Here is a 25,874-nt window from a genome sequence, read left to right on the forward strand (position 1 = left end):
GCTATGCCAAGAGGGTAAATTTAAGAAAGAATTTCCTGGCTTTGGAGTCTGTAAGCCTACTCATTAAAAATTCCTCTTTTTTTTGGTGGTTTGACTTCTTCCCTTCTGTTCCCCCAGTCCTTTTAGAAAATTTTAAAAAAGGATATAAAACTCTGCTGAAAACCCAGTCACACGGCCAAAGGCAAATATACTAAGCACTGAGCATATTTAAAGTCTTAAAGCCAAAATTATTCACCTAGTAGACATTTCTGTCCTGCATTGTACAAAAATCGATTCAACACTTGATGTAATAATGAGGGAGTTCAGACAGCTTATCCTTAGTTTTCTAACACTATAAAGCAGTAGTGATACTGTTTTAAGGAAATATGCTTCAGATTTCTGAGTTACAAGTGAGGAAAAAACATGTATAAATACATAAAATGCTAAGAGCAATCAATATCCAGATTTTTACAAATTCCTTAGGAAAAAGAGAGGACATTATTTTTCTGTGTATTACTTCTCGGCTGAGACTCTTAAAGCCCCATTCATTTACCAACAGGCACTTTAAATCAAAAATCATTTCAACTTCAGTAAAGTGGGTTGGGCATACATAAAACTGTTCTGGTCAGAAGAATAATTCTAAACAGCTTATAACAGATATAAGCTGAACCTGAAATCATGATATGAATTTCCACTAATGTTGAGGAAATTTGAGTTTAATATTTATCACTTCTTTCTTAAATGATTGTTGCAAACTTAAGAATCTAAAATCACAAATGTGTCTGCACAACACTGTATAATGACTCTCATAATAAATATTAGGACAAAAGTAATTTCTGAATATTTTTTCATTATTAATAATGTTATTAAATGTTATAAAAAACCAAATGTCAGAACAATTCCTGTACAGGGGTAAATAAGATCATAGCAAAGATTAATGTCACAGGTCTCATTTCATAATATTTCAGGGATACAATAAATTTAATTTAGGAGGACTGCAGAAACAAATATAAGAGAATAGCATAATCCCAGAAAACCTTTGGTGTACAAGTTACATAAATTATCACAAGAGTTCATTAGACTCACTCTTGGTGCTCTTTCATTTAAGTGTTTGGCAATAGTTCAATCATTAAGGGTGCATCACTCCTATACCAGATGGAGTTACTACTGTTCAAAACCAAAAAAGAGTGGAACGGAATTTACCACAAAGAAAGCTGGTGTGTTTTTGTAAAATGTTCTACTGCTTCCCTCTTTCTGCTTGCAGCTTCATTTCACTGACAGCAGCATTAATGGAATCTTCCTTGGCGGCACTTGTATCAAAAGGAGCCATTCTTTTCGTAAGTGCTAGAAATAAGTCAGACAAAAGAACTAATTAAACATCTTCAGAGAAACACATACATTTTGTTGACTGACCATCAATGTTTATATGAAATATATATTTCATTATACAATATTTTAATGTACACAGCAAGTAATATGGTATTAATAAATATTCAATATTCATAATGCTATGAATTGAGAAACTGACTTATTTTTCTAGAGAAACAGATTTTAATATTATATAATACAGGCATGGCCGAGAGCTTTCTTATACAGAAGAAATGTAAACTGCATTTTTAAAAATTTGATAATTCCACTAACATTTCTTTTCCATTTAATTTTCCAGCATTTTTGTTTAAATAAGACAAAACAAACCACTCAGAAAATTCCCGAAGGAATATCTTTACCAATAGCATGGACTAAAGTCAACAAGTGACACCGAACAGGTGTTCTTAGGATGCCATACTGTGTATATACCCTCACAGCAGGGTGCATATATAATGCTTATTTCTAAATACTAAATTATAATATTTAGAATATGAATTGACAGAACATCTTATGATAAAGTGCTGGAGGAAAAAAATCCAAATACCCAAACATCTAGCAATTATTTAACAGAAGGCAGAAATTAAGGGGAAGAAAGTGGATATCAGCTTATACAACATACCCTTCTTCTAATGGCCTTCCTTATATCATAAGTGTGTAAGAAAAGTGGTCCTTCCTGATTGTTTGTAATAAATACTCAGAGTGCAATTTCTTAATAGTCCAGCAAAATTGTAGCAGTATATAATCAAAAGTTATTTAATAGGGAGCAAGTCTTCACGGTTTGATTAGGAGGCGTGAGATGTTTTCACTTTCAGAAGGAGAATGAAATCACTGTGTTTGGGACATGAGTAAAACAGTGAGTTATCATTTTTCAGCATAAAGTTTTCACTATTGGTTGAAAACTATGCTACCGTATGCTATTTCAGCGGTACCTCCTGTGGTCAGTATTCAAAGTAAAGTGAAAAATCATAAAGAAAATTCATTGCTAAACTAAATCCATTAGCATTTCCCAAAGTGATAATGTCAAGTTTCCAATCATTCCAGGTCCTTATTCTTGAGCAGCCTTAGAAGGTTTTGTTCTAGAATGGTGTCCCACAGCATCATGATGCTACAATGTCTTTTTACTTTTAATTAAGTTACTTATTTATAAATGACAACACAAATAGTCTTAAGAACTTACGAAAAAGTATACATAGAGGGATAAAGACAGACATCAGCATACATTGCAGGAGTTAGTTGTTATGACAATAAAATCAACATTCAGGACAACTTGTTTTTATTCAACCACGATATCATTCCTACTCTATACCATGTTGACACAAGAGTGTTGTGTATCACCAGAGCCAAAGGGTCAGAGAAGACTGTGATCCCAGCTACAGAAGTTAGGAAAACTGGTGGCTATTTTCTTCTCCATAAAGTCACAGCTTATGAAGCCCTGGAACATAAATTCCCAACAACAATAGAAAGCCTGAAAGCCATATGGCTTCTGGGAAACCATCCAGGTTAAAACCTTGAAGTGATGAACTGTACAAAGAGAAAAGCAGGACCTACTTCACAAAGCTAATGCAAAGCATGTGTAACTCTAAGGACCTCTGTAATACAAAATTTAAGAAAAATACAGCGGCCATGAAAAACAGTTTCTGAGGATTATTCTTTAGATAACAACTAGTAGTGACTTTTTAGACCAACCATTTTGGTCTGATAATAATACAGACTGCAAACCATGTCTAATGGATGCTTCCTCGTATAAATTATTTTCTCAGTTAAACTTCTTCCTTTCTAAGAAAATGGGTATAGAAATAAAAGTTCATTCCCACAGCATCTTTAAAATAGTTTGTTATGGAAAAGCTGTTATAATTTTAGAAATTGTACCAGAAACATGAAGACCAGACATAAAACAGAACATTAATGTTAATTACTTTTCCTTTTAACTGCCTGCTGCATTGGCAACTTTTTACTAAATATATACATGGAAGCAGATTGTTGTTCCCTTATTTATTTTTTCACACTTTTTGTCTCTCTCTCTTCAACCAATTTTAAAGTTAAATCCCAGGATCCTTCTTGCAGATAAATTAAATTATATCAAACATGTCTCCTTTCCTCCCTGGTGCTCTCTACAAGTCATAAGAAACGTACATTGGGAAGGGAGCTTCTAGTACTACTTATTGACTCTATAATCTGTAAGGTTTCATGAATGGAGAATATTCTTAAAGACAATTTCTCTTTAACAGAGACGGAGTGGGGAAACATTAAATCACAAAGGCTTGCAAACTGCTCCAAAAGGTAAATGAAAAAAAAAGTCCATTCTTCTGTTTCTGAAGAAGTAAGGAGATAAATTAATCACAGAAAATAGGTGATGACGTTTATAGGTAGATTTATTAAAAGCTACAGGAGGTTTGGGAGCAAAAGACTTCAAATTATACTTCGCTGTCAAAGTTTCAAATTATAACTAATTAATATCATTACTGAAATTAAAGTTCATGGCGTTTATGTGACTAACATGACTGAAGTAGCTGATTTTATCATTTGCCACTCACTGGCAATTACAAGAAAAGTTCCTTAATGTTAATACCATGCAGAATTTTCACTGCCCTTGAGAACTATAGCAACAACTTCAACATACACATTTGACTGGTGGAGATCAAGTTCAGCATAAAGGTAAAACATTCAGTCACTAACCAAAGTCTATGGAGTAAGTCACATACCTCAGTGCCATAAGCTACCACAGACATCCACAAAGGGCTGCAAAAGATGTGATGGGACCTATGGGAAACCTATGCCTTCCTGGAATTACAGCTAGAAGCATACTCTAGGACATCTAAAATGACATCAAGCATCTTCAACGGGCACCTGAATTGCTCTCATACTTACTTACTAAGCATAAAGAACATATAATAGCACTACCTCTTAGGAGAAAAGAATCAGCAAAGTAAATTAAGAACACTACCTTCATTCTGTCAAAGTCCAATCAAATCAGGGATAGGAAAAATATTCTATGCCTACTTCTCTGCTTCAGCCTCAGAAAATTTGACTAATGAATTTTTATAGAATACAAGTAAGAAAGTAAAACTCTAAAGATTTTTTTATCCAGTTCCTTTCCCTTAAAAACAAATAGGAAAAAGTGAAACACATTCACTGTTTTCTTACTTTTTTGCTTTTTTGAAAAAAATTATTATTTTTAAAAATAGCTCTTTACCATCTGGGCAAAAGAACAAAACTAAAAACACTCTCAGCACCATTCTGGGATTTGGAAAATATGAAATATGAAGATCAGCTTAATTTATGATGTGGAAAATACCTTCCTAAAAGTTTTAAGCAAGAAAAAAAAAAAAGTCCCTCAGCCACGCCTGAACATGGTTTCAAAAAGAGCCTTCCTCAAATGCTGAAGACTTTGCAAATATTTCATAATGATCAACATTGAATCACTACTGTCTTTTATTCATTACTTATTTTTTTACCTCCAGAAAGCTTAGTGCTGGTAAAAACCAGTTGAATCAGAGAATAAATACCCAGGACTGGTTCATCAGGTTGGTATTCAGATCACACGGATCCTATTTCTCTGACAATTGCCTAGATATGATTAAAAAGTACTAAAGTAACAAAGTCCTAGGAAGTTCCATTCAGGTTAAGCAATATAAAGATATTGTAATATTTTAGGAACATTTATGCTACATCTTTAAATTTCAGCAAGTTTTTGTAGTGGAATCACAGAGTTGTTGAGGTTGGAAGGGATCGGTGGAGGTCATCTAGTCCAACATGCCTGCAAGGTATGAGTTATTTCTTTTCTATACCCCAAGCAGGCTAACCTGTACTTTGACTTGCAAGACTTTGATAGGGATGAGGTTAGGGAAAATGGAAAAACAACTCTGAGTCAGGGGAAACTGTTCCTGAAGTACAGATGAGATGGAGGCATTTGCTCTTATGCTTTATTGACACTATTGTTATTCAGTATGCTCTGCAAAAAGATGTTAATCACAACCCACAGATTCTGAAAGGAAAAGAAACCAATTATCTTTAACCTCATCAGATCAACTCAGGACTTACTGGTGAGTAGTAATGTACTGCAGCACTCATTCTAAGATGCAAAGGTTTGAAAGTGCAATGAAGCCTGAAATAGGAGTTTCCATTACATAGAATGCAACTTACTGAATAGGTTCCCAGTACACAAACTGGCTATATTGAAAAGAAATGGAAGGTGATATCCTTCTGAAGAAAAGTATTCTGATATCCATGTGCTGACATGCTCAAAAGAAAACCCTTAAAAAACTTTTTTTTGTAAGTTAGTTTTGACACTCATGCAAAGGTGTGCCTGTACCAGATAAAAATCTAATGTCGTATCTTTCACTGAGCAGTTCCTAGCTGTATCAGAGATCCTGTGACCTTGCATGACCACAAGTTGTATACGCACTAGGGCAGAGAAAGACCAGTTAAAAACAGCTATTGAAGTAGAAGCACAATTAGTGAATTCAACTTTCACTGTTAAACTGCTACACAAGCACGAGACTAACTGGTACAAATGAAAGATCTGGGAAAGAATCCTTGGCTGAGGATGTCTCTCTGGTCCCTGAAAAGATACACAGCTTACACAGGTATGATTCTTCATGCAGAGATTCAGAATCCAAGTGCAGCCCTTTTTTTTGGCATAGGTTTGGATGACAAACAGAATATATTTTATGTCCCAGTTAAAAAAACCCAAACAACTATCAGTGGGATGTAATGAAGTACTTCCTAGACAAAGGCATCCATCCAGTATCTAAAGCTAAAATACAGGAGGACTCTTAAGATGGTTCTAGCATTTTTTTGTCAAAAAGTAGAGTGTCTTACTCTCTCAAGTAAAACAGTTTTAAAAGAGGAAAATACATTACTTGCAGATTTTTTCTGTGAAACAATACTTACAACCTGAATCTGAGAGCAGTGAGCTGGACAAAGAGCTGTTTTGAGTTCGCCAACTAGAAGAGGGAGCAGCCACTTCTATATCAGAAATTTCAGCATCCATTTTCATATCCTATGGCAGTCAAATAAAAATAATTTTTATCTGTTAATATCAAGCAGCTGTAAGCTTTAACAAAAAAACACAGTAGCACACATACAGGTATATGCTGTGATTTGACACATGCTGGAAAATACTGATCTGAATTCTCAGAATTCTCAGTATTGCAGTTAGGTTCAAATTAATTTTCTTATGAATTTCATGCCCATTTCATCACTACAAAATCTCTGCAAAAAACTGCTTTGCCTTGAGAAAAGCATTGGGAGCATTGCAAGTTTTTGTCACCACAATAAGTTGTAAAAATCCTCTCTTTCCTGTTTATATCACAGCCACACTTCAGGACAAAGTATAGCAGCAGGGCAGACATCAGTGAATGATGAATTCCTCATTAATGAATGGTCCACATTGATTCACTGAAGTTCCACAAGTAAGTAGCAATAAAAATTAAATCCATTTTCCCTGCCACTGAGGAAACTCAAACTTCATTGATTTCTCATATCAAAACACCTGAAGTTGCTTTTCCATTTTTTTGTTAACTATTAAATGAAGTCTGAAGTACAATGTTACTATTTATGGCTAGACCCATACAGCATAGCTTTTTGGTGAGTAAAGTCATCTGGTCTATAAGCTAAAAAGAGAAGATCATTTTAAAAAGGCCATTTAAACAAAAATCTCCATAAATCTTTATTAGCACTGCAGCAAGTAGTCCCCAGTTGCAATACCTTCCAAAATAAGATTAAAAGCTTGGCTTGGTATCCAAATTACTCAGTTTCTTGAAATGAGAAGAGATAATAACGCACAAATACATCACTTCATAAAACACTCAATTTTGCTGCTGAATTCTTATCATAAACAGCCTCAGGGAATTTTGTTAAAACATCTTGCAATTTATCATTCATGCTCATACTAAGATTTGAAAACTAAACAAAACAAAATAAAATTCAACATTAATTTAGAGATACAATGAGCTTTCGTCCAATCACTGAAGAGGGATTTACTCCTAAAAGAGACTAATGGGAATTATACATATTAAACCTTTTATGTGCTGATGAGAGACTTAATACCTAACGTGTACCTAGCACAATAACAACTTTTAAAGAATAAAAAGTTTTTGTGTTTTCATTCTGTTTCCAGAAATGCTATCTTAGAACAGAGCTTTTAAACAAGCAAGGTGCTTCTACCAGCATCTGCAATACAAAATAGCTTTCTCTCTACAGAAATTTTGACTTACAGAATGTGCCTTTTTGCATGTGCTTCATTTACAATTACATCTGCATGCTGTGTTTGACTAGATGGTCAGTTGTTCGTGGCAGGGAAATTGTCCTAAAATATTTGCATCTATCCATCGTAACATTTATCTTTAGTTTTCCTCTAGCTTCCTCTTTTGATTTTGCTTCAGTTGGTATTCTCTATTATTTATTTTATTTTTATACGTTATATTTACCTTCTTTTTCCCCAATTTCTTCTTTATCTACTGTCACTCAGCCCTTTCTTATTTGAAAAATAACGATTGTTGTACTTGATGGTATTCTGCCAGCCTCTGGCCTCCTTTATTACCGGAAATGTTACATTTTAACACATACAAACAGCAATTATGATTTTCCTGGGCTTCTAAGCAACAGGTATTTTACAGCCATCTGACAAGACTACAGAGGAGTAGGAAGATTAAGTGGGGACAAATGAAATCAGAAGAAAGGAATAAAAATAACTGCTTTTAGGGGAACATTGAACTTTGGTTTCATTTTTGTTCCTTAAAATGAAAAGAGGCTAGGACACAGGATTAGATAATGCCTGTCTGAGATTAATGTTGGCAAGCAAGCTGAAAGAAGTTTATTACAAGAAAAGCTAGAAAGAAGATCATAACAGAGGAGAAAGATTAATTCCACAAGTAATTTTATCTAAAATGGTCAATGTAAAAATTTTACAAGAACTCCCTTTTTTAAAACATGCATTTTCTTATCACCTACCAAATATCTGCCTACTTTGTATAGCAGAAGCACTACGTTGTGTACAGAGCATGAATCAAAACTATCGGAAAGAATGAACTTTGATGTCCTCAAGCCTACACTCTTCTGCCAATCAATTTTAGAGACTCCCAATTGACAAATAGTAAAATAAAAGAAGTTAAACAACAATGCATTTGAGTTAGTTCCAAGGGAGGGTAAGAAAAGCAAACATTAAAAAGGGTTTTTTTAGACTAAGCTACCCTGATCACTGAAATCAGATTAGCACCCGTCTGTTGCTTGTTTTTGAACATTCTGTTCTATTTGTAACAGCCGTGACAGCAGAGAGTACTGTATGTCATGCAAATACCCAATTAGGCCTGACTAAATGGAAGCCATTAAATGCTCTCTGTTGTCTACAGAAAGAGGAAATACTGTTTTGGAATCAGCTTTATACTGGATTCTGAACAGAGTTCAAATCACACGAGCTTGGTAAGTTCAGTCAGCTTAGTGCAACATTATATTCTACCATCAGCTGATTGCATTCCACTTAGTTTTTCAATGTTTTCCAAATTTCAATGGCTAGTGAATTAGTAACTCTTGTGTGAAGGCAAGAGAAATTCAAGAAACTGCAGATTATCATTAGCAACAGACTGAAAGTGAATCTGCCCTGTTTCTTCCTTCCAATTCTTTCTTACAGAAGAGCAAGATGTTTTTTTTCAAGTAGCTTAATACCTTCTTCTTACAACAGCAACTTACTAAGCTAAAATACTCTGTATTTATTTTACCTTTTCCACTTTTTAAAAGACCTACTGGTAAGAATGTCGTCATTTTACAGAAGGAAGACCGCTATGGAGGAGGTGGGGAACAGAAACAGCTTAAAGTTTTTTGAGACATGGTGTGTGATCCTAGATTTTGATCTCAACTGCTTAGAGACACTGGTAAGATTCATTGCCGAAGAATCTTTATTTGATTGTGATAAGTAGCAGAAATACTAGCATGATTCTTCAGTTCTGATCACTTATTTCAACCACGTCCATAAGAAATTGTAGTTCTGCCCAAGTAAGCTGCTATCACAATGACACACAGTGAGAAGTGATACGACAATGAACAAGCTAATACGAAGAGAAAGAAAGCGTGTTAACAATTGGAAAGGTGAACTCATTACAGGCAACGTTTCTAAACAAGAGCACTGGATTTGTATTGCAGGGAGTTAGGAAATTATGCTTAGCCCTGCTATCGGTCTGCTGAGTGACCTTTAGCAAATCACTTCCCCTCTGTTTGCCTGGATTTCGTTTATATACGAAACAGACATCATACAGTATCTTTTGTAAAGAATGCAAAGATCAGCTACTGAAAAATCACTATACACGATCTACAAATTAATCTTCCTTTTAACAGAGGAAACAGGTTTCTATATTTATCTTTTACATGAAAGGACAAGGGAAAATTGAACAAACCAAGCAAAAAATTGCTGTAGACAGCAATTTGACAAGCATGTAAACCCTTCAGAGTAGGAAGACACAGTAAGACATTTTTCTGTGAAATTTTAAAGATTTTTGGAAAGTATCCATGGCACTTTACACTGAAGACAACACTTCTGTCATCACGTTTTACATCAGCTATGGCAGCTATGTAAAACAGAAACATTCACGTCTGATTTTAGTCTGTGTTTGTACTAGGAGTTAATATACATCAAAAAAGCTTACGTTGCTGATTGAAAGTAATCGGGAAACAAAAGTGGAGTATACACACATACCTTGAATTGTTGGACTCTTTGTTTTGAATCTTGCAGCTGTTGCTGTAGAGAACTCACTATTTCTTTATACTTTGTATACCTTTCCTCAATCATCTCCCTTCGGCAATAGGACTCCTAGAAATGCATTGAAAGATCTAAATGATTTCGTAATGTGAAAAGCAGTTAAATGTTCGCTGGCTATTGTAAACACAGGTATCACCAAGGATTTTCAATACAGCAAGAATGAATTAATTACTAACTTTCAGAGGTTGCAATACAGGGGCCATATGAAAGCATAATGTTCTGTACAGAAAAGTAACGTTAAAATGAAAATAGATTAAAATGTGAACAGCTTCATCCTTAACAGGTGAATGATTCCTTGTAACTCTTTCCAAAATTCAGTAATATCATACCTTCTAACAAAGAAATTCTGTAATGGTGAAAAATTAATTACAATACTGTAGAAACAAGCGCTTGAAGAAAAAATGTGTTCTAAGGATATGGACGAAACAGTATTTTCAAATAAGAAAACATAACGCTTCTCACTGAACTAGCTAATGATTCACTTGAATGAATCCAACCACCAGACAACTTGTGAGGCATTATCAAAGATTTACTTTCTCTTTCCTTCTCCCTTCCTATGAAAACATTGAGGGAAGAATGTGCTAGCAGTGGAAAGCAATGAATGACTTTGAAATACTTCATTCATGCATACCACTTGAGAGTAAAATACGCTATTGTACAAAAAAATCCAATGTATTATTTTCAAATAGAAGAATTAATGAAACTGCAAACTGACATCATTCTCACAGCTAAGGGATAAAGCTTAGCTCTTTTGAATAATAAATTGTTTATTAAACAATACACAGTTGTTGGTAGGGACTCATCTTAAGAAAACAGTCTTTAAAAAACTAAGCATCAGGGAGAAGGACAGAGCTCAAATTAAACCAAAGAATTTGGGTTCCAATCTCACTAATGCTGGCTAAGTGATAACTACGGCAAACCAGAAAATGACAATGTCATCTCATAGTAGTGTTAAGCAACAGAGTGCAAGTATGAAGGAGATTGTAGAAACCCCGCATTCAAGCTTCTGCTTTGCTTAGCTGAGAGCAGAATTTTTCCTTTAGCAGTGCGGAACCATCAGAAAGAGAAGGCAAATGTCAACCTCTGTCAGAGCAAAAAGCTCTTCTGGGGATACCTAGAATGTGAAATTAAAACTATACATCTCAACAATATTTTTCTTAAAAAAACCCCAAACATTTAAATCAGCATTTGTGTTCCTAACTCTGTTGATGATGACAGCAAAAAAATAGTGTACAATTACTAACACATGACTTCATGCAAGAACACTTAGAATAAACAATGTTCCAAACCAGTATGTTTTGAAATGTTTATGACTACCTCAGGATGAGAAATTCTATATAGCAAATAAAATGCAAATCATTAGGCATTTCTTGATCTGTGATTTAATACTGATTTAAAATTTATATTGTGCAATGAGGTTCCAAATTCTTTTTTAGTAAACGACCAACTTCATATATGGAAAGTAGTAATACAGTGGTTTAGCCACTTAGCCACTGAAGATCTAGTTTGAGGCTCATCACTCTTGACAGTACTCCACCACTACTGTCAATATGTCCCACTGTGTCCAAACACACCTTGATTTGATAGTGATACTGGGAAAATAAGTGACAATTATTGGCATTATGTCAAAACAAAACAAAAGAAAAAGCTGTGAAGCTCACCTATTTTCACTCACTACTTTAAATATTGAAATAACTGGCATAATTGATTTCATTACAAAATTTTCATTTTTTAACAAGTAATATCAGAATTCACCACTAAATACAAATATTCTGAACCAGTAATTAGGACTTGACCTATTATGCCCAGTTATCAATGTTTGCTTACATTATGGAGCACCTCAGCAGTGTTACTAATTAGGACTAAATTTAAAACCTCAAAAAAATCTGTATAAACATGAAAATAAATTTCTGTATGTTTTTATCTATATAATATATACATATGCAATTTTAAATATCTTATTAACCAATTTATCTATACATATGGAAAGGACATTAATTAACCAAAATATTTTAGAACTACTGAAAGAGTCAAATGAAATCTTTCTCACTCCAATATCTTTGAAATCTTCTAACAGGCTCAGTTTGTCAGGAACAGACTCCAGATGGTCTAAAGCTACTCGAGTACTCTAAAGAACAGAACACAAGATAAAACATAAAAAAATAATCAATTCTTTCAGCCATCTCAAGCATTAAAACCCTACTACATCTATGGAAACAGGTTTATAGGTATGTATGTGTCTGTAAATTAAACAGGTCAACAGTAAACAGGCTGTTAAGGAAAAAGGACAAAATAAAACACACAGCATAGTTTCCTTAATTTGAATCTCCATGAATAGTTACCAGTTTATTGAGCAGAACAATACTTATTCACAATTTTGGAGTTTATGCAGCCTTCAGAATGAAATTTTCTTTTACTGCACTTCAGGGAGTAAAGTACATTTAACAAAAACATAAATCTATACTCACAATGTTTATATCTTTGTAGTTAAACACATAGTAGAAACGTCCTTTTTTTTTTTCAAATACAAATATGTACAGTTAGCACTTAGCTAAATATAGAACAATCAAATTTCATATTTTTGGTTTAGACATATGGTATGCACTGCTGAAAGATGAATTACCACTCTAGGGAGAGTTAGGGTTGGACTCAACAACAAGATTTCACATCCACACCCATGACACAAAAAATCTAGTCTATAGCAAGATGCAAAGAACTGAAGAAAATGAGTATTATGTTTTGGGTTTTGTGCACAGGTGAAGTTGGTTGGTCATGCATAAAGAGTAGTCATGCCCCATAAGCCAGATGCCTCTAAAGCTTCTCAAAGGCTGCCCTTCTATTATTTGCTGAAAAGCAAGTAGAAACAATACTGTTTGTAGTTTCTGAACAACAGTTGGTATTTCCTCCAGAATTCTATAAATCACACTTCTTTGGATAAGGTTTTGTTAACCTGGTATGCAGTCTACCAATAATGGGCTTCATTAACCGTATTACTGCCCTGGCACTTTAAAGCAAAAATCTGTACAACAAATAAAATTCATCAATCCTGAAGTCAAATATCATTATGCTGTAAAGTCTGTGCAAACTGAGTTAACTTGCCCTTAACTACAAAAGCTCTGTTGCTAGTCTTGGAAAGTCTCAACCTGACCAACATGAAAAACATCCCATTTAGATCCCAGACTTAAGACTTGAAGAGACTAAAACTTTCAATCACACCGGAATAAGAAAAATCAGTGGGAACCGCTCAGCACAAGTGCAGTCTACTCCAAAAAGCTGTGTTTTGTATCACATAAAGCTCCCTGACAATCTTCAAAAGCAACCCAACGAGTCAAGACTGTAATAGTGTACTATGCTGGGTATAACAAACCATGAAACATCAGTAGTATTAGCAAACAACAAAAATACTTTAGCAGTGATTAATACTGAAGGAACTATCTACAGGCAGCATTGTTATAAAAAAAGTGTATATCCATGTAAGCTAATTCTTTAGAGAACAATGTGATACTTCAAAAGCATAGCTCATAAGTATATTTCTTTAGTTAAAAATCAATCACATAAAAATTTATTAAAAAACTGAAATGGGAGAAATAGCCATGAAATGAACACTCATGTGAGCAGGCAGCTTAGATAACAATACCAATACTGTTATATTAATATTTTCTTAATAATCTTAATCACATTACAAATAGAATGGATATTATATCTTGTATATCAGTGTAATAGGTACATTAATTATTAATATATTAAATAACATTATATGCAATATATGTTGTACATATAGAAAGCAACATACAAATATTATATATTTATATATTATCATACATTAATAGTAATATTATTAAAATTACTATTTATACTGCTACCATGACTGTCTAGTGACCACAGATCTTTTTTCCTACATGCTGCTATTAATTATATAGACAGGGAGTTACCTGCAAAATGAACTAAACAAGCCATTGCTCCTATAATTTATAAGCAATATTGCAAATTACAATAACGTAATATATGAAAAGACTACAGTAACATAATATATGAAAAGCCATCACGTTTTGCTTTGAACCAACCACTTGCTAGCTTAATTACATGCTCTCTCATTCTTACACTATAAGAGTGAGTGTACAACCAATCTCTATTCATCTCTCTGCAACTTCTCATTTTACATACCTCTTGCAATCTTTCCTATTCATATCTTTTTCAGGCTGAAGAGTCCTAGTGTACTTAGATGTTCCTCACATGGAAGAAGTTTCATGCCTTTGATCGTTCTTATGTCTTGTGTAGCCTCTCTCATTCTGTGTTTTTTAAGATGGAGAGGGGGAGTGATGAGTGGAGAACCAGAACTGAACAGAGTAACCTAAGCGCAGACACACCATCAATTTAGAAGCAATGATGTCTGTCTTTGTGTCTGCTTTTTTCCTAACAGTTCCAAACATTCAGTTTTTAAGATCGCAAGAAATATGATTTCCATAACAAATGAAGGTCAAGTTTCATAAACAATGGGATTCATTTGCATCTCACAGGACTGAACTTGTAATTAATATTCAGTCCCAATAAACTGAATTGGGTAGTGGACATGAGACTGGTTTTTCTGTTTCTGTAATTATATGTATGCAAAAACATTATGTATGTAAAAGTATTTCTCTAATTTTCTGTAATTAGGAAAAAATTTGTACTGGCAGTTAATACGCTGATGATATTAAGACCTATTTATACAAAGCAACCACATGGTTCAATCAGTTTTGCAGATATTTGGGTTCTTCTTGCTTCTGAGACTAATGAGGTTCAAACAATATCTCCCACCTTCTAGGAAGAAACTTTTATCCTTAGATTGCCCTAAGAGGCCCTAAAAAAGGGTTTTCTTATCCCACTGTTACAATCTGCAGTAAGAATGCAAGATGCAGTAGGAGAAAAATATTCGGGAATTCCCCAAACTGGCCCTTTTTTCCAGGATAATTTCTACTCTTCACACAGCGCAGAAGAGAACAAGAATACATTGCAGTCAAAGGTGCTAGAACAATAACAACTCCATTATCACTGGCAAGGGGAAAGAATTTGACAAGAGGGCTGGATGAATTGTTGCTTCAAGAACAATAGGAAGAGTAAGAAGCCTACAAAATAGGGTAAAAGGATTGACCAGCAAGGAAGGATATTTCAGATTTCAAGTAGTACAGGAAGAGCTGTCAAAAGTGAAACAGAGTAAAACAAAGATTCTTTAGTCATTTAGCGAGAACAAGAAAATAGAAATGAGACAGGGAAAATAAGTTGGAGATAATTTAGGTATGAATCCAAACCAAAATGAGTATTTTTGCTTTTCTTTTATACTAACACATTAATTTTGTGAGATTTAAAAAAATATACAGGAATTATACAAGACTAAATATATGAAGTTATGCCTGAAAGATAGGTAAATCACTTCATGAAATGGGCAGCACTGAGGACACCCAGTACGAAAAAGTCCTTAATTGCAATGTTGACAACTAACCATGGCAAATGCTGGAAAAAGCTTGGAAGGACAGAAAGGTCCATACTTGTGCTGACTTCCAGTGAATAAAGTAGGGCAAATCAGTTTTGCAAAACTGAAAGTCAGAATGAATAAAGGTTATTTCTTCTAACAAGAAAACAGTACTTTCTTCTTTCTCACCTGCTGTATGAGAAAGGAAGTTAAGTAGATTTCACACTTAGCTAGCTGTTTTTGGACCAAAACTAAAATTTATTGTATTATCTTCATAAGAATTCTTGTATTTTATTGTGTAACTTAATTTGCAATTAGGTTTTTTTACTTGCAAAATTCACCTAAGAACATTTTATAAGGAGAAAAAAATTATTTTCCTGTAACATACCTGATTCTTTACCAGAAAAGAATTACAGAACCTGCAGTTATATATTAATCATGAATGTGTAAAATGGGTGCTTCTTCATATTTTCAGGATGCAATCAGGCAGGAGGCCTACATACTACGTTTAAAGTGTTTTTCACAGATTATAGTGTAGAAATGTTTTTATAGCTATAAAAGACCTTTCTTTTTCCTTCAAATGCTACTATACATCTGCACTTGAAAGTAAAATTGCCTAGAGCTATCTATCAATCTCTAATGTTTCCCTCTTATAAGAATCAACCATTTCACTTTTACCACAGTAAAGCAGTATTCATTCATATTTCATGCTTCATTTACAATGGCCTTATGTTCATCAAAGCATTGATTTTCCACTCCATTAATTTATGATGAGATGCAATGTTTGCTGCTTCTTCCCAGAGTAGCCCCTGGTACTGGTCTGCATGTGTTTCTAAGGCTGGGGAATATATGAGAGACAACAAGACCCTAAGCAATCCAAACTTAACTATATGTGAAAAAAATACTGAATGGTACAGCTACTGAACGTACAGCAGTCATTCTAGTATCACACAGATCTGATGGGCACATGTCCACAAAGTTTTTTACTTTGAAGACCAACAACTCCCCTACCACTTCAGAAATAAAATCCTTCCTCACAGGAAATAACCCCAAAATTGTAACACCCCTCAATCGCTCTTCTTGGTCTAGCACCAAATTAAACCATAAATATTTTAAGCTTATGGTATATATTACCTAACACACTTTGCTAAAGTATTTTACTTATGAACTGCAGAAAAACATACATTTGAGATGTCACACAGAGTTGAAATAAAGTTGCCTGGAACACAGGACACGTCTAATGTAGTGGTTCCTCAGCATGCTATAAAATATATTTAATGTACAGCAATTTTTTTTCCAACTAAAAGATTTTTGCTTTTTTCCCCCGTTTTAATAAAGAAGACTTGTGATCTGTTCTCAGCATAAAAGAAACTCACGCCCTAAGTGTAAGTCCATGCCTTAAGCCATCCTATTTTTCAATTCTTTCTCTAAATTCCAATGCCAAGACCTCATGTCAACACTGTCTGTAAACGGAGTTAAGGAAGACACTCATCATCTGTTGTCCCCAAGTGTCTCCTAAATATATCCCCTCTATTTCACGTACTTTCAGAGGGCAGGGGGGGAATATTAGCTGTACCTCAGCTAGTCCTCATTAGTTACATAATTAAATGTAATCTTGAAAGCAGAAGACCAGCCTTTGGGTTATATGCATACTCCGTCCTTGGCTTTTTTGTTTTCATCAAGAATCATGTGGATAAAGGATGATATAGGTTACTTGGATTTCTGAAAGGTTTTTTAGTTCCCTAAAATTTAAACCTAACTTCACACACAAAATGATGGGCTCTAAGCTAACCATTACTGCTCAGGAAGTGGACCATGGGGTAATGATACATATTTCCAAGAACTTCCTAACTCAGTGCTCAATATCAATCAGAAAAGCAAAATCAACACTGGATATAATCAAGAAAGGAAAAAAAAGCCAGACAGCATAATTATTCCTGAGTGTGAATCCACAGTGTGCTTACATCTTGACTGCTGATTGCAGCTGTGGACCTCTATTTCAGAACAGAAACAGAGGAAGGTCAGAGAAGAGGAACAAGAATGATCAAGGCCATGGAGCACTGTTTTCATGTGAGAAATGATTAAATACAATGACTCGAAAGAACAGGACTCTTCAGCCAGGAAGACAGATGCCTGAGGGGAGAAATGACCAATTTGCATAAAATCAGAAGTCACATAAAGATAGAAAATTTTATATGGGTTTAAGCAGAAAACTGGGCAAGTTCATGAAGGAGAAAGACCACGGAAGGGTTCCAAATTCATAGAAACTACATCGAAGTCCGGAAATCTCTGAGCTTTGAATGGCTGAAATCACAATGAATGAGTGGGAAACAAAATATACATCAGTCCTGTTCATACACTCTTCCCTAAGCATTTTATTTTGGCCTTTGTTGTGATGTCTATAGCTGGGCTGGACTGACCTTTTGTCTTAACCAAAACAGTTCCTTTTATATTCTAAAATTCTCACAGTCTTCTGAGCAGTTTGTGAAGTGATTTGAATAGAATAACTCAGATGCTAACATTTTCAGGGACAGAAATGTGTGCCTTTTTCATAAAACCAACGAAAAGAATGGTAGTGATGTGCAAATAAAAACAGAAAAAGAAAAAAGCCAAGTTTGTTAGGGGAAATTCAATAAAGCAGGTGGCAACAAAAGAATACATTGAAGAATGGGAGGGAAAGGTGATGAAAGAGCTTTTAGCTGGCCCACAGAATGGGTCTGATAATTTAATGAAAAGCACAGCAACCTCCTCAACGTGGATCAAATGCCATACTTGTATCATTAATGACTACACTCTATTCTATTGAAAGAGATGGATTTAGCCGCATAGATAAAATGCGAAAAAGGATGTTAGAAGCACCAGACACAGAGGGCAATTGAGTACTGTTAACTTTTTTCCCAGAAATCGGAAAGCTGTATGCCATAATGCATACAAATAATCCTAAAGAGAGCAATCACATCTGTCTGCTCATTGTTTAACAGGGAACAGAAGGTACTGATACAGTGCACTGATGGTACTGATAAGAGGAAGAAACACCAATTGTACTGACTGAAGCAGTATTAATGGTATTTTACTTAACAGCAGTCTCTTCCATAGAGTGCTATTAATCTTTCTGTTTTTAAAATAAAGATTATTTACTTTGAAAAGGGGCGTTCTATGTTTTCACATAGAATGATAAAACAAATTACTCATTTTCCATGACTTCATACAAGCACTTTGATGTTTAAACTACATGTGAACAGTTAATCCTCCTATATTGATTTATTCTTGGTGATAGACAGTTTCACACTGTCTCAAGGGACAGATCTAAATCAAAATCAGATACACATTTTATTTTTAGTCTCAAAGCTGCAATGCTAAATGCAAATAAATCAAAACAGATTTGTATATAGTCCTCCTAAAGTTTGCCTTTATAGTCAATATATTGAAAACACATAAACATAAACCAGAAACCAAACTTCATTGACTTTCAAGTACAGTGCTCCTTTCTTTTCTGAGGTAGGTAAAAACAAATGGCTATCTGTATTGCACAGATATTTTTGAAAATTAGAGCTGACTTAAGTACCAGTAAGCTAACCCCCAAAGAATACCCATAAAAAGATTAAATGTGACTGTAATTTTAACCGACCGCAATGCATGTCAGCAGGCAGTTACTCACAATTCAGATGAAAGATGTAATGTTAAAGGTGACCTACGATGACTTATTTTTAAACGGGCTTAGCATGTTGAATACATAAATAGCAAGAATAGGATGCACCCAGCATGTATAAAGGTATCCTTTGCTTCCCCTGTTAACATCTGTAAAACTATGCATTGTCAGCTATCTCCAGCGCTAGACTGATACATCATACACTCTTCTTTTACACAGGGTGTGGTTCTACTTAAGAGGCCTGAGGTTCTCTGTAGACTTTCATATGCCAGGCAAATTCCATCATAGCTGGGACGTTCTGTGACATAGTACATCATATGTATAGAAGGAAATTTAAAAGAAAACAAAAAATGTATTTTATATCTTTATATTCCATACCATTACTCCAATTATACCATTGTTTTGATGATTTCAGCACATCAAGAAATCAATTTACCTTTACAAAGACAGGCGACATAAATTTATCAAGTTACAAAACATGCAAGTTTGACTTGCTTTTTTTTATCAAAGTTTTAACTAGTAAGACTTTTTTTTTAAGCAAAAACTACATTTACACTAATGAAAAATAAAAGACTTTGTTAACAAAGCATTGCAAATATCAAACTAACTGAATTTTTAATTTAGACTCCAGATGTTTTTGCATGGGGTAGACCACGTTTTAATTAAGAGAGCTTCATGGATGCTTCCTTTCCTGTTTGCAATGACATGGACCATCTCTTCTTTCATTCACGAGCACATAACATCCCTGTGGTAACTACGGGAATTGTTTACATGGAAAAATATTAGGAAAGTATTTAATGAATTTTTAGTTGTTTGATGCATACTAGCAGCTGGAAATGTAGAGGAGGCAGTGCGGTCTTCCGGCAAGCCAGCTCTCTGTGAATCATCAGCTAGTGCTCCGAGTACTACTGGGGGTCCACAGGACTAGTTTTTGAGAATCTATTCTTTATCGTTTACTAAGATTTGATCAAAGACATTCAGACATAATTACTGGAAATTAAGAAATATAACACAGGAGGCAGAGTGTGTAACGTAAAGCAATGTTAGTGGGCACACATTCTTAAAAGGTATAAAGACTTCCTTGTCATTCATTCATGAATGCTATCTTCAGCTTTCTGGAGCTTTGCAGGCTAAAAATCTTTACATATAATTTACTTAACTGTTTTGTATGCTAACAGTATTTCATCAAGCCTTCCAGAAAGCATTACAAAAATTCAATTAACACAGCCTTCATGGGAAAGAAGAAATATCATTCAGTTTTACAGCTGAGAAAAATTGAAATACAAAGAGAAGTGATTTAACCAAGGATTCACAGCAAATCTGTGTCAGAGTAGGAAAAAAATTTAGGAATTTGGCTTAGAGATTTCCTCATTTTAATCAGAAGATGCACAACAATGAAAGAAAAAAGATCTATGGTAGCATCAATAGGTGTAACTGATGTCCGTGTTCCTAAGGTTATAATTTGATCAAATATAAAACTTTTAAATCTAAAATGAAGGACCTATCAGCACATTAGAAAACTTTTAGTCAATAGTCTGCTGTCAAACAAAATTTTAACTTGTTTTGTGATATATAAAACAAACAAACAAAAAGCATGTTATACCACATATATCTATGTCTTACTTATCAAGTTATAAGCATCCTATATTCTGTGAAGAACTCATAGATACACATTCCAGAGATGAAAGGCCAACATTTCTAAAGAGAATCCTGTGAATGGAACACATAGGATCTCTCTTTAAAATTATATTTACATACATATACATACTATGTTAAAAAAAATGAAAGTGAAGACCACTCTATATTACTACTCCTAGTTAAACTAAGAGAAATAAGTTAAGATATCTAAAGAATTACAGTCTTTTGTAATAAAGATTTATCCTGAGATTTTTACTTTCTCTAATGGAAAACTGAGAGGATTTTGGTTTATTAAGATCTGGCAAAAATGTTCAATATTTGCAACACGTGGAACACATCTTCACAATACTGAAAGGCGCTTTCTACTTAGAGAATGTAAGGGTTGCATTAGGAGGAGTGTTGCCAGCAGGTCAAGGGAGGTGATCCTTCTCCTCTAGTCAGCCCTGGTGAGACACATCTGGAGCGCTGGGTCCAGCTCTGGATTCCCCAGCACAAGAGAGACATACTGGAGAGAGTCCAGCAAAGGGCAACTAACATTCTTTAAGGGACTGGAGCATCTCTCCCGTGAGGAAAGGCTGAGAGAGCTGGGATTGTTTAGCCTGGAGAAGAGAAGGCTCAGGGAGAGCTCATCAATGTGTACAAATATCTGAAGGGAGCGTGTAAAGAAGAGGGAGCCAGGCTCTTTTCAGTGGTGCCCAGTGCCAGGACAAGAAGCAATGCACAAACTGAAACACAGGAGGTTCCGTCTGAACACAGGAAACACTTTTTCACTGTGAGGATGACTAAGCACTGGCACAGGTTGCCCAGGGAGGTTGTAGAATCTCCATCCTTGGAAATATTCAAAAGCCATCTGGACACAGTCCTGGGCAACTGGCTCTGGGTGACCCTGCTTGAGCAGGGGCGTTGGACTAGATGACCTGTAAAGGTCCCTTCCAACCTCAACCATTTTGTGATTCTGTAATGTGTTATATTGCTGATATCACGGTTGGAGAAACTATGAAGTTATTAGACCAAGTTGTTAGACATGCACCATGATTATATGTCAATAAATAAATATAAAACTGTCATATCCAGGCTGCCAAACAAAAAGCAGTTTAATAAAGTTTACAGAGTTACTTACATTTTGTAACCTGCCTCTTACAGGCAATTTAGCAATAAATTCTTAGGCCAATATTTTAAATATTCTTTAACAAACACACAATAAGATATTCTTGATCACGCTTATCTGCAAATTCAATATTCAAAGCCTCAATGCAAGTATATATATTTTTGTAACAATATGTTATTTCTTACATTAATTTAGTAATTTGTTTTTACAAAATAGTGAAGAACACTTTTATTAGAGAGTAATTTAAAAATAATGCTATATATCAGTTTTTGAGGGAAGGGGGATTAGAGAGGTGACATTAGAAATATATATATGTTCAGTTTGTGGACTTTGTGCAAGTACACAGCCTTAAATTAAATCCATACATTAGAAAAGTTGTGCAGAATCTTATAAATCTATCTATTTCAGCATTTTTCGTTCCCACTCTAAATCCCAGAATTAGCCAGAAAGTGAGAAATAAGTATGAATGGGAGAGAAAGGTAATTGTTAAAAAAATCATACTCTTAACAGCAAAATAAATTCTTTTACAGCAAAAAAAAAAGTCAAAATGTTGGCGGAAGAAAACTAGAGGTGGCTGTATTAGCAAAAACCTAAAAGAACAAGTAAAGCACCAAATACTAGGGGGCAGAGGATGGATAAGTAGCAGGGTATTCAACAAGAGCAATAGATATGTAGGGGGAGAAGACAACATCAAGGAAGAAGGGAAGAGGCAGGTGGGCATCAGGAGAAAAGAAACAGCTGGCTGTAAGCACCGTTAGGCGGCAGAAGTTACTTGGTGGGAGTGAGCAGAGGAAGGACTCAGGGAGCCTTGGGAAAGTTCTCCACCCCCAGCGAAGGGAAGTGACACACTGGCTCGCCGATGAAAGGAAAGGAAAGGGCAAGGCAGGCAGGACAGAGGATCTCAGACTGCTGCTCCTCTCCCGGTCGTTTTTATAAGATCAAAGAATGGCTGTGTTCTGGGAGGACCAGAAGGCCTTTGATGTAATGGTAGTTTTGGCAAGACACTACAGAAGCAAACCAAGGGGAGAAGAAAGTATTAACCCTTAGATTCAAGACTTCCTAAATATTCATACATATAAAGTATGACAAACATGAAATAATCTCAAGAGCTAACAGCAAGATTTACTTATTGATGGAATGCACACTGAGAGACAGAGAGAGAGAGAGCACCCTAAAATGGATGGTGTCAGGCAGTCGCATAATCTTTTGTGAAAGGCACTGGGCATTGTCACCCTTCCAATTCTTCTTTTAAAATGGGTGATAAATCAGAAAACTGATGCAAATTTGAGCCTGCTACTACAGTAGAAGAATCTAATAGCTTTCACATTGTTGAGTGTGTGCAGACAGAAATTTGTTTTACTGGTATTCAAAACCTTACTTTCATGAACATAAAATATGAGTTACAACAAAATACTTAAATGTTCATACTGAAAAGGAAATTCATATTAAATAACAATTTTGCAGAATACTTACAGCATTACTGGAGTTAACCTAGATCTATGATATTTTAACAAGAAGTTGAATCATGTCCAGAAAAGTCTGATCCAAGTTTTCTAAGCAAGTGGTAACCTCACTTCTGCTTTCTCTACTGAAAGCAGCAAGCTGTCTTATTGATCAAAGGATACAGAATGCATATGTTCACTGGAATAGCTTCAGGACATGGTTGATTTCAAATTAAATTTCCCAGTCTTTTTGTCAGACTAGCACTACTAAGGCAGAGGAATCTGACTTGCAGCTTATGCTCACAAAGAACATGATGTAGTTTACAGAAACCCACTAAAGTCACAAGCACAGCATCGTAGCAGCGTGCACCTACAAAACGCACCCTGACCTCTTTATGAGAATTAGATACACTTCCCTTTGTAGCTACATCTGAGAATACAATACAGACTTTTTGCCAAGAAAATCATACACTTTTGTCTATAAATAATATAGAGCCAAATTCTGTATGTAAGAACTAAGCTACACTCAAGAATAAACTAAATCAACTTATTTAAAATAAATCGTATTCATTCTGGCAAAACATCAGACTACATAACTGATTACTAAAGTAATCAGGAAAATTATTTGTTAATAGATATGTAATAATTGAATTCACTTTATTAAACAGTATTAAACCAAAAAAAGAGCCAAAAAACCAACACATAATCTCTAGGTACTCAAAACCTCAGTTTTGCCTGTACTTGTTACTCCCCTGGCACTTCTCATGAGTTGAAGGATTATTCCAGAATGCACCTTGGTTCTTCAGCTCCTTTTATATCCACTAGTGAGTCTGTCTAAGTACCCCTGTTCTTCCTTCTTACCTTCCAGCTTCTGCTCCTGTCCTGTGCACCCTGCTGGAGCAAGAAGCGGTGTACCTATCTACTGAATCATACTGCAGAACTGATCTGATCGAAGAAAAAGAGCCAAAAAATCCAAAAGCTTCTTGTGATGGGTACTATTTGTTCTCAGGTTCCTTAAGGGAGTGACCAGATCAGATGTCATGTCCTGAAGGAGGATGGTAATACAGCACTTTCCTTGGGAACCAAGTGAGTTGGCTAAGGAAGATCCAAGAACTGTCGGGTATAGCAGACGGGATGAGTCATGGGCAGGAGATGGAGCTTCCAGCTCAGACTGCTGAGAGGAGAATGAGCTGACAGGGCTCAGAGATGATGCAAGGGACCCCCCTAGTTTGCTGCAACTCACAAAATCACTGAGTTAGATTAAGCTAGGCCTGGAAGGTTTATTCACCCAGAGCTCTGAAAAGAATCTGCTAGGTTCCTGTCACGTTTCTTTCCCAACTTTTTTTTTGCCTAAGTTGCCAAGTTCGTCACATGGCTACTCTAACAATTTTACTGGCAAGTGCAGGAGGCAGAAATGAGTAGATTGTAGAGAAAGGGAGGAGAGTGGGCTACTAAGTATACCTCTCAAAATAGGTACATGTACACAGTTTTCAGGTCATTGCATAAAACAGACAGTTTGTTCAGGTTAAAATCTTAATCTAAAGATTTTAAAAAGGCATTTACCATTAGAGGTACATGTCTTTTCTGTTGATTAAAAAGGTATGTGCAGGGTAGAAACAATTTTAAAAGTGGCTGCAAGAGGCTTCACACTTGTGGTAAGTCTCAGTCAGTTCTGCACTAAACTTCATCTATTCCTCTGCAGAGCAATTTCTTCCCAGTACTAGGGAGAATAAGAATGCCATGGAGAAAATGCAGCCGAGATTCCTAACCCAGCCATCCCATGGTCTCACACTTTAAAAACAGCTCTGGAGAGTTGATGCTTTCCTATGCATTTTGTATAGCTTGTGTATGTGTGTGTTCTGGCTTTTCCCTCTCGCCCTTTTTGTATCTCGCATTTCGTGAATCTCATGAACTGCCATCTTTCTGTCAAAATTCTCCTAAGAAAATGCTTTTTCTACACAACTTAAACATTTTTTTTTCCTCTAAGGATTCTATTTGAATTTGAATTTAATACCTTATGTCTCTATTCCATTTCCATTCTCTATAACCTGAATCAAATCACAAAATATGTGACTGGTTGTACTTTTCTGATGTTGCACTCTGAGCACTCAAATAACAGATGATAAGAAAATTATACAAATATATGAGTACCGTAACTATTATGTACTCATTGTTATAAATGCTGCATAGATATACAGCTATGTAGACATACACACTATAAATGTAAGGATTCTTAAGGATCCCTTAAATGGCAAGCCTTATTCATTCTTTTGCTCAAGGGCTTTTCTATCATAGCTCATCCTGACACATTCAGGCTGCGTAAGTATTACTCTCTGTGTATTTTCAGTGAAGGGGGGAAGAGAAAGAAAGAACGCTATCATCCTCAGAACTGAAACAGAGCTATAAAGGTCAAAGCCACTGATTATTTTAAAGTATTCATTATCAGCTATCTAACATCCAACTTTTGAGTATACTTAGCAATATATATA

The 25,874-nt window shown here is 35.2% G+C and overlaps 1 protein-coding gene across 1 annotated transcript in view; it reads right to left on the reverse strand.

The window, feature by feature from the left end:
* Positions 1–1,216: 1,216 nt before the first annotated feature.
* The window catches only part of CEP128 (centrosomal protein 128), a 134,715-nt gene continuing 110,057 nt past the window's right edge, over positions 1,217–25,874 (reverse strand). The window contains exons 21-24 of the mRNA XM_050897610.1: positions 12,150–12,227; positions 10,037–10,150; positions 6,241–6,349; positions 1,217–1,323 (exon numbers count right to left, since the gene is read on the reverse strand). Coding sequence (XP_050753567.1) covers positions 1,217–1,323; positions 6,241–6,349; positions 10,037–10,150; positions 12,150–12,227 — 408 coding nt within the window. The remainder of the gene's footprint in view (positions 1,324–6,240; positions 6,350–10,036; positions 10,151–12,149; positions 12,228–25,874) is intronic.

Source organism: Gymnogyps californianus, chromosome 5 (assembly GCF_018139145.2).
Source record: "Gymnogyps californianus isolate 813 chromosome 5, ASM1813914v2, whole genome shotgun sequence".
NCBI lineage: Eukaryota > Metazoa > Chordata > Aves > Accipitriformes > Cathartidae > Gymnogyps > Gymnogyps californianus.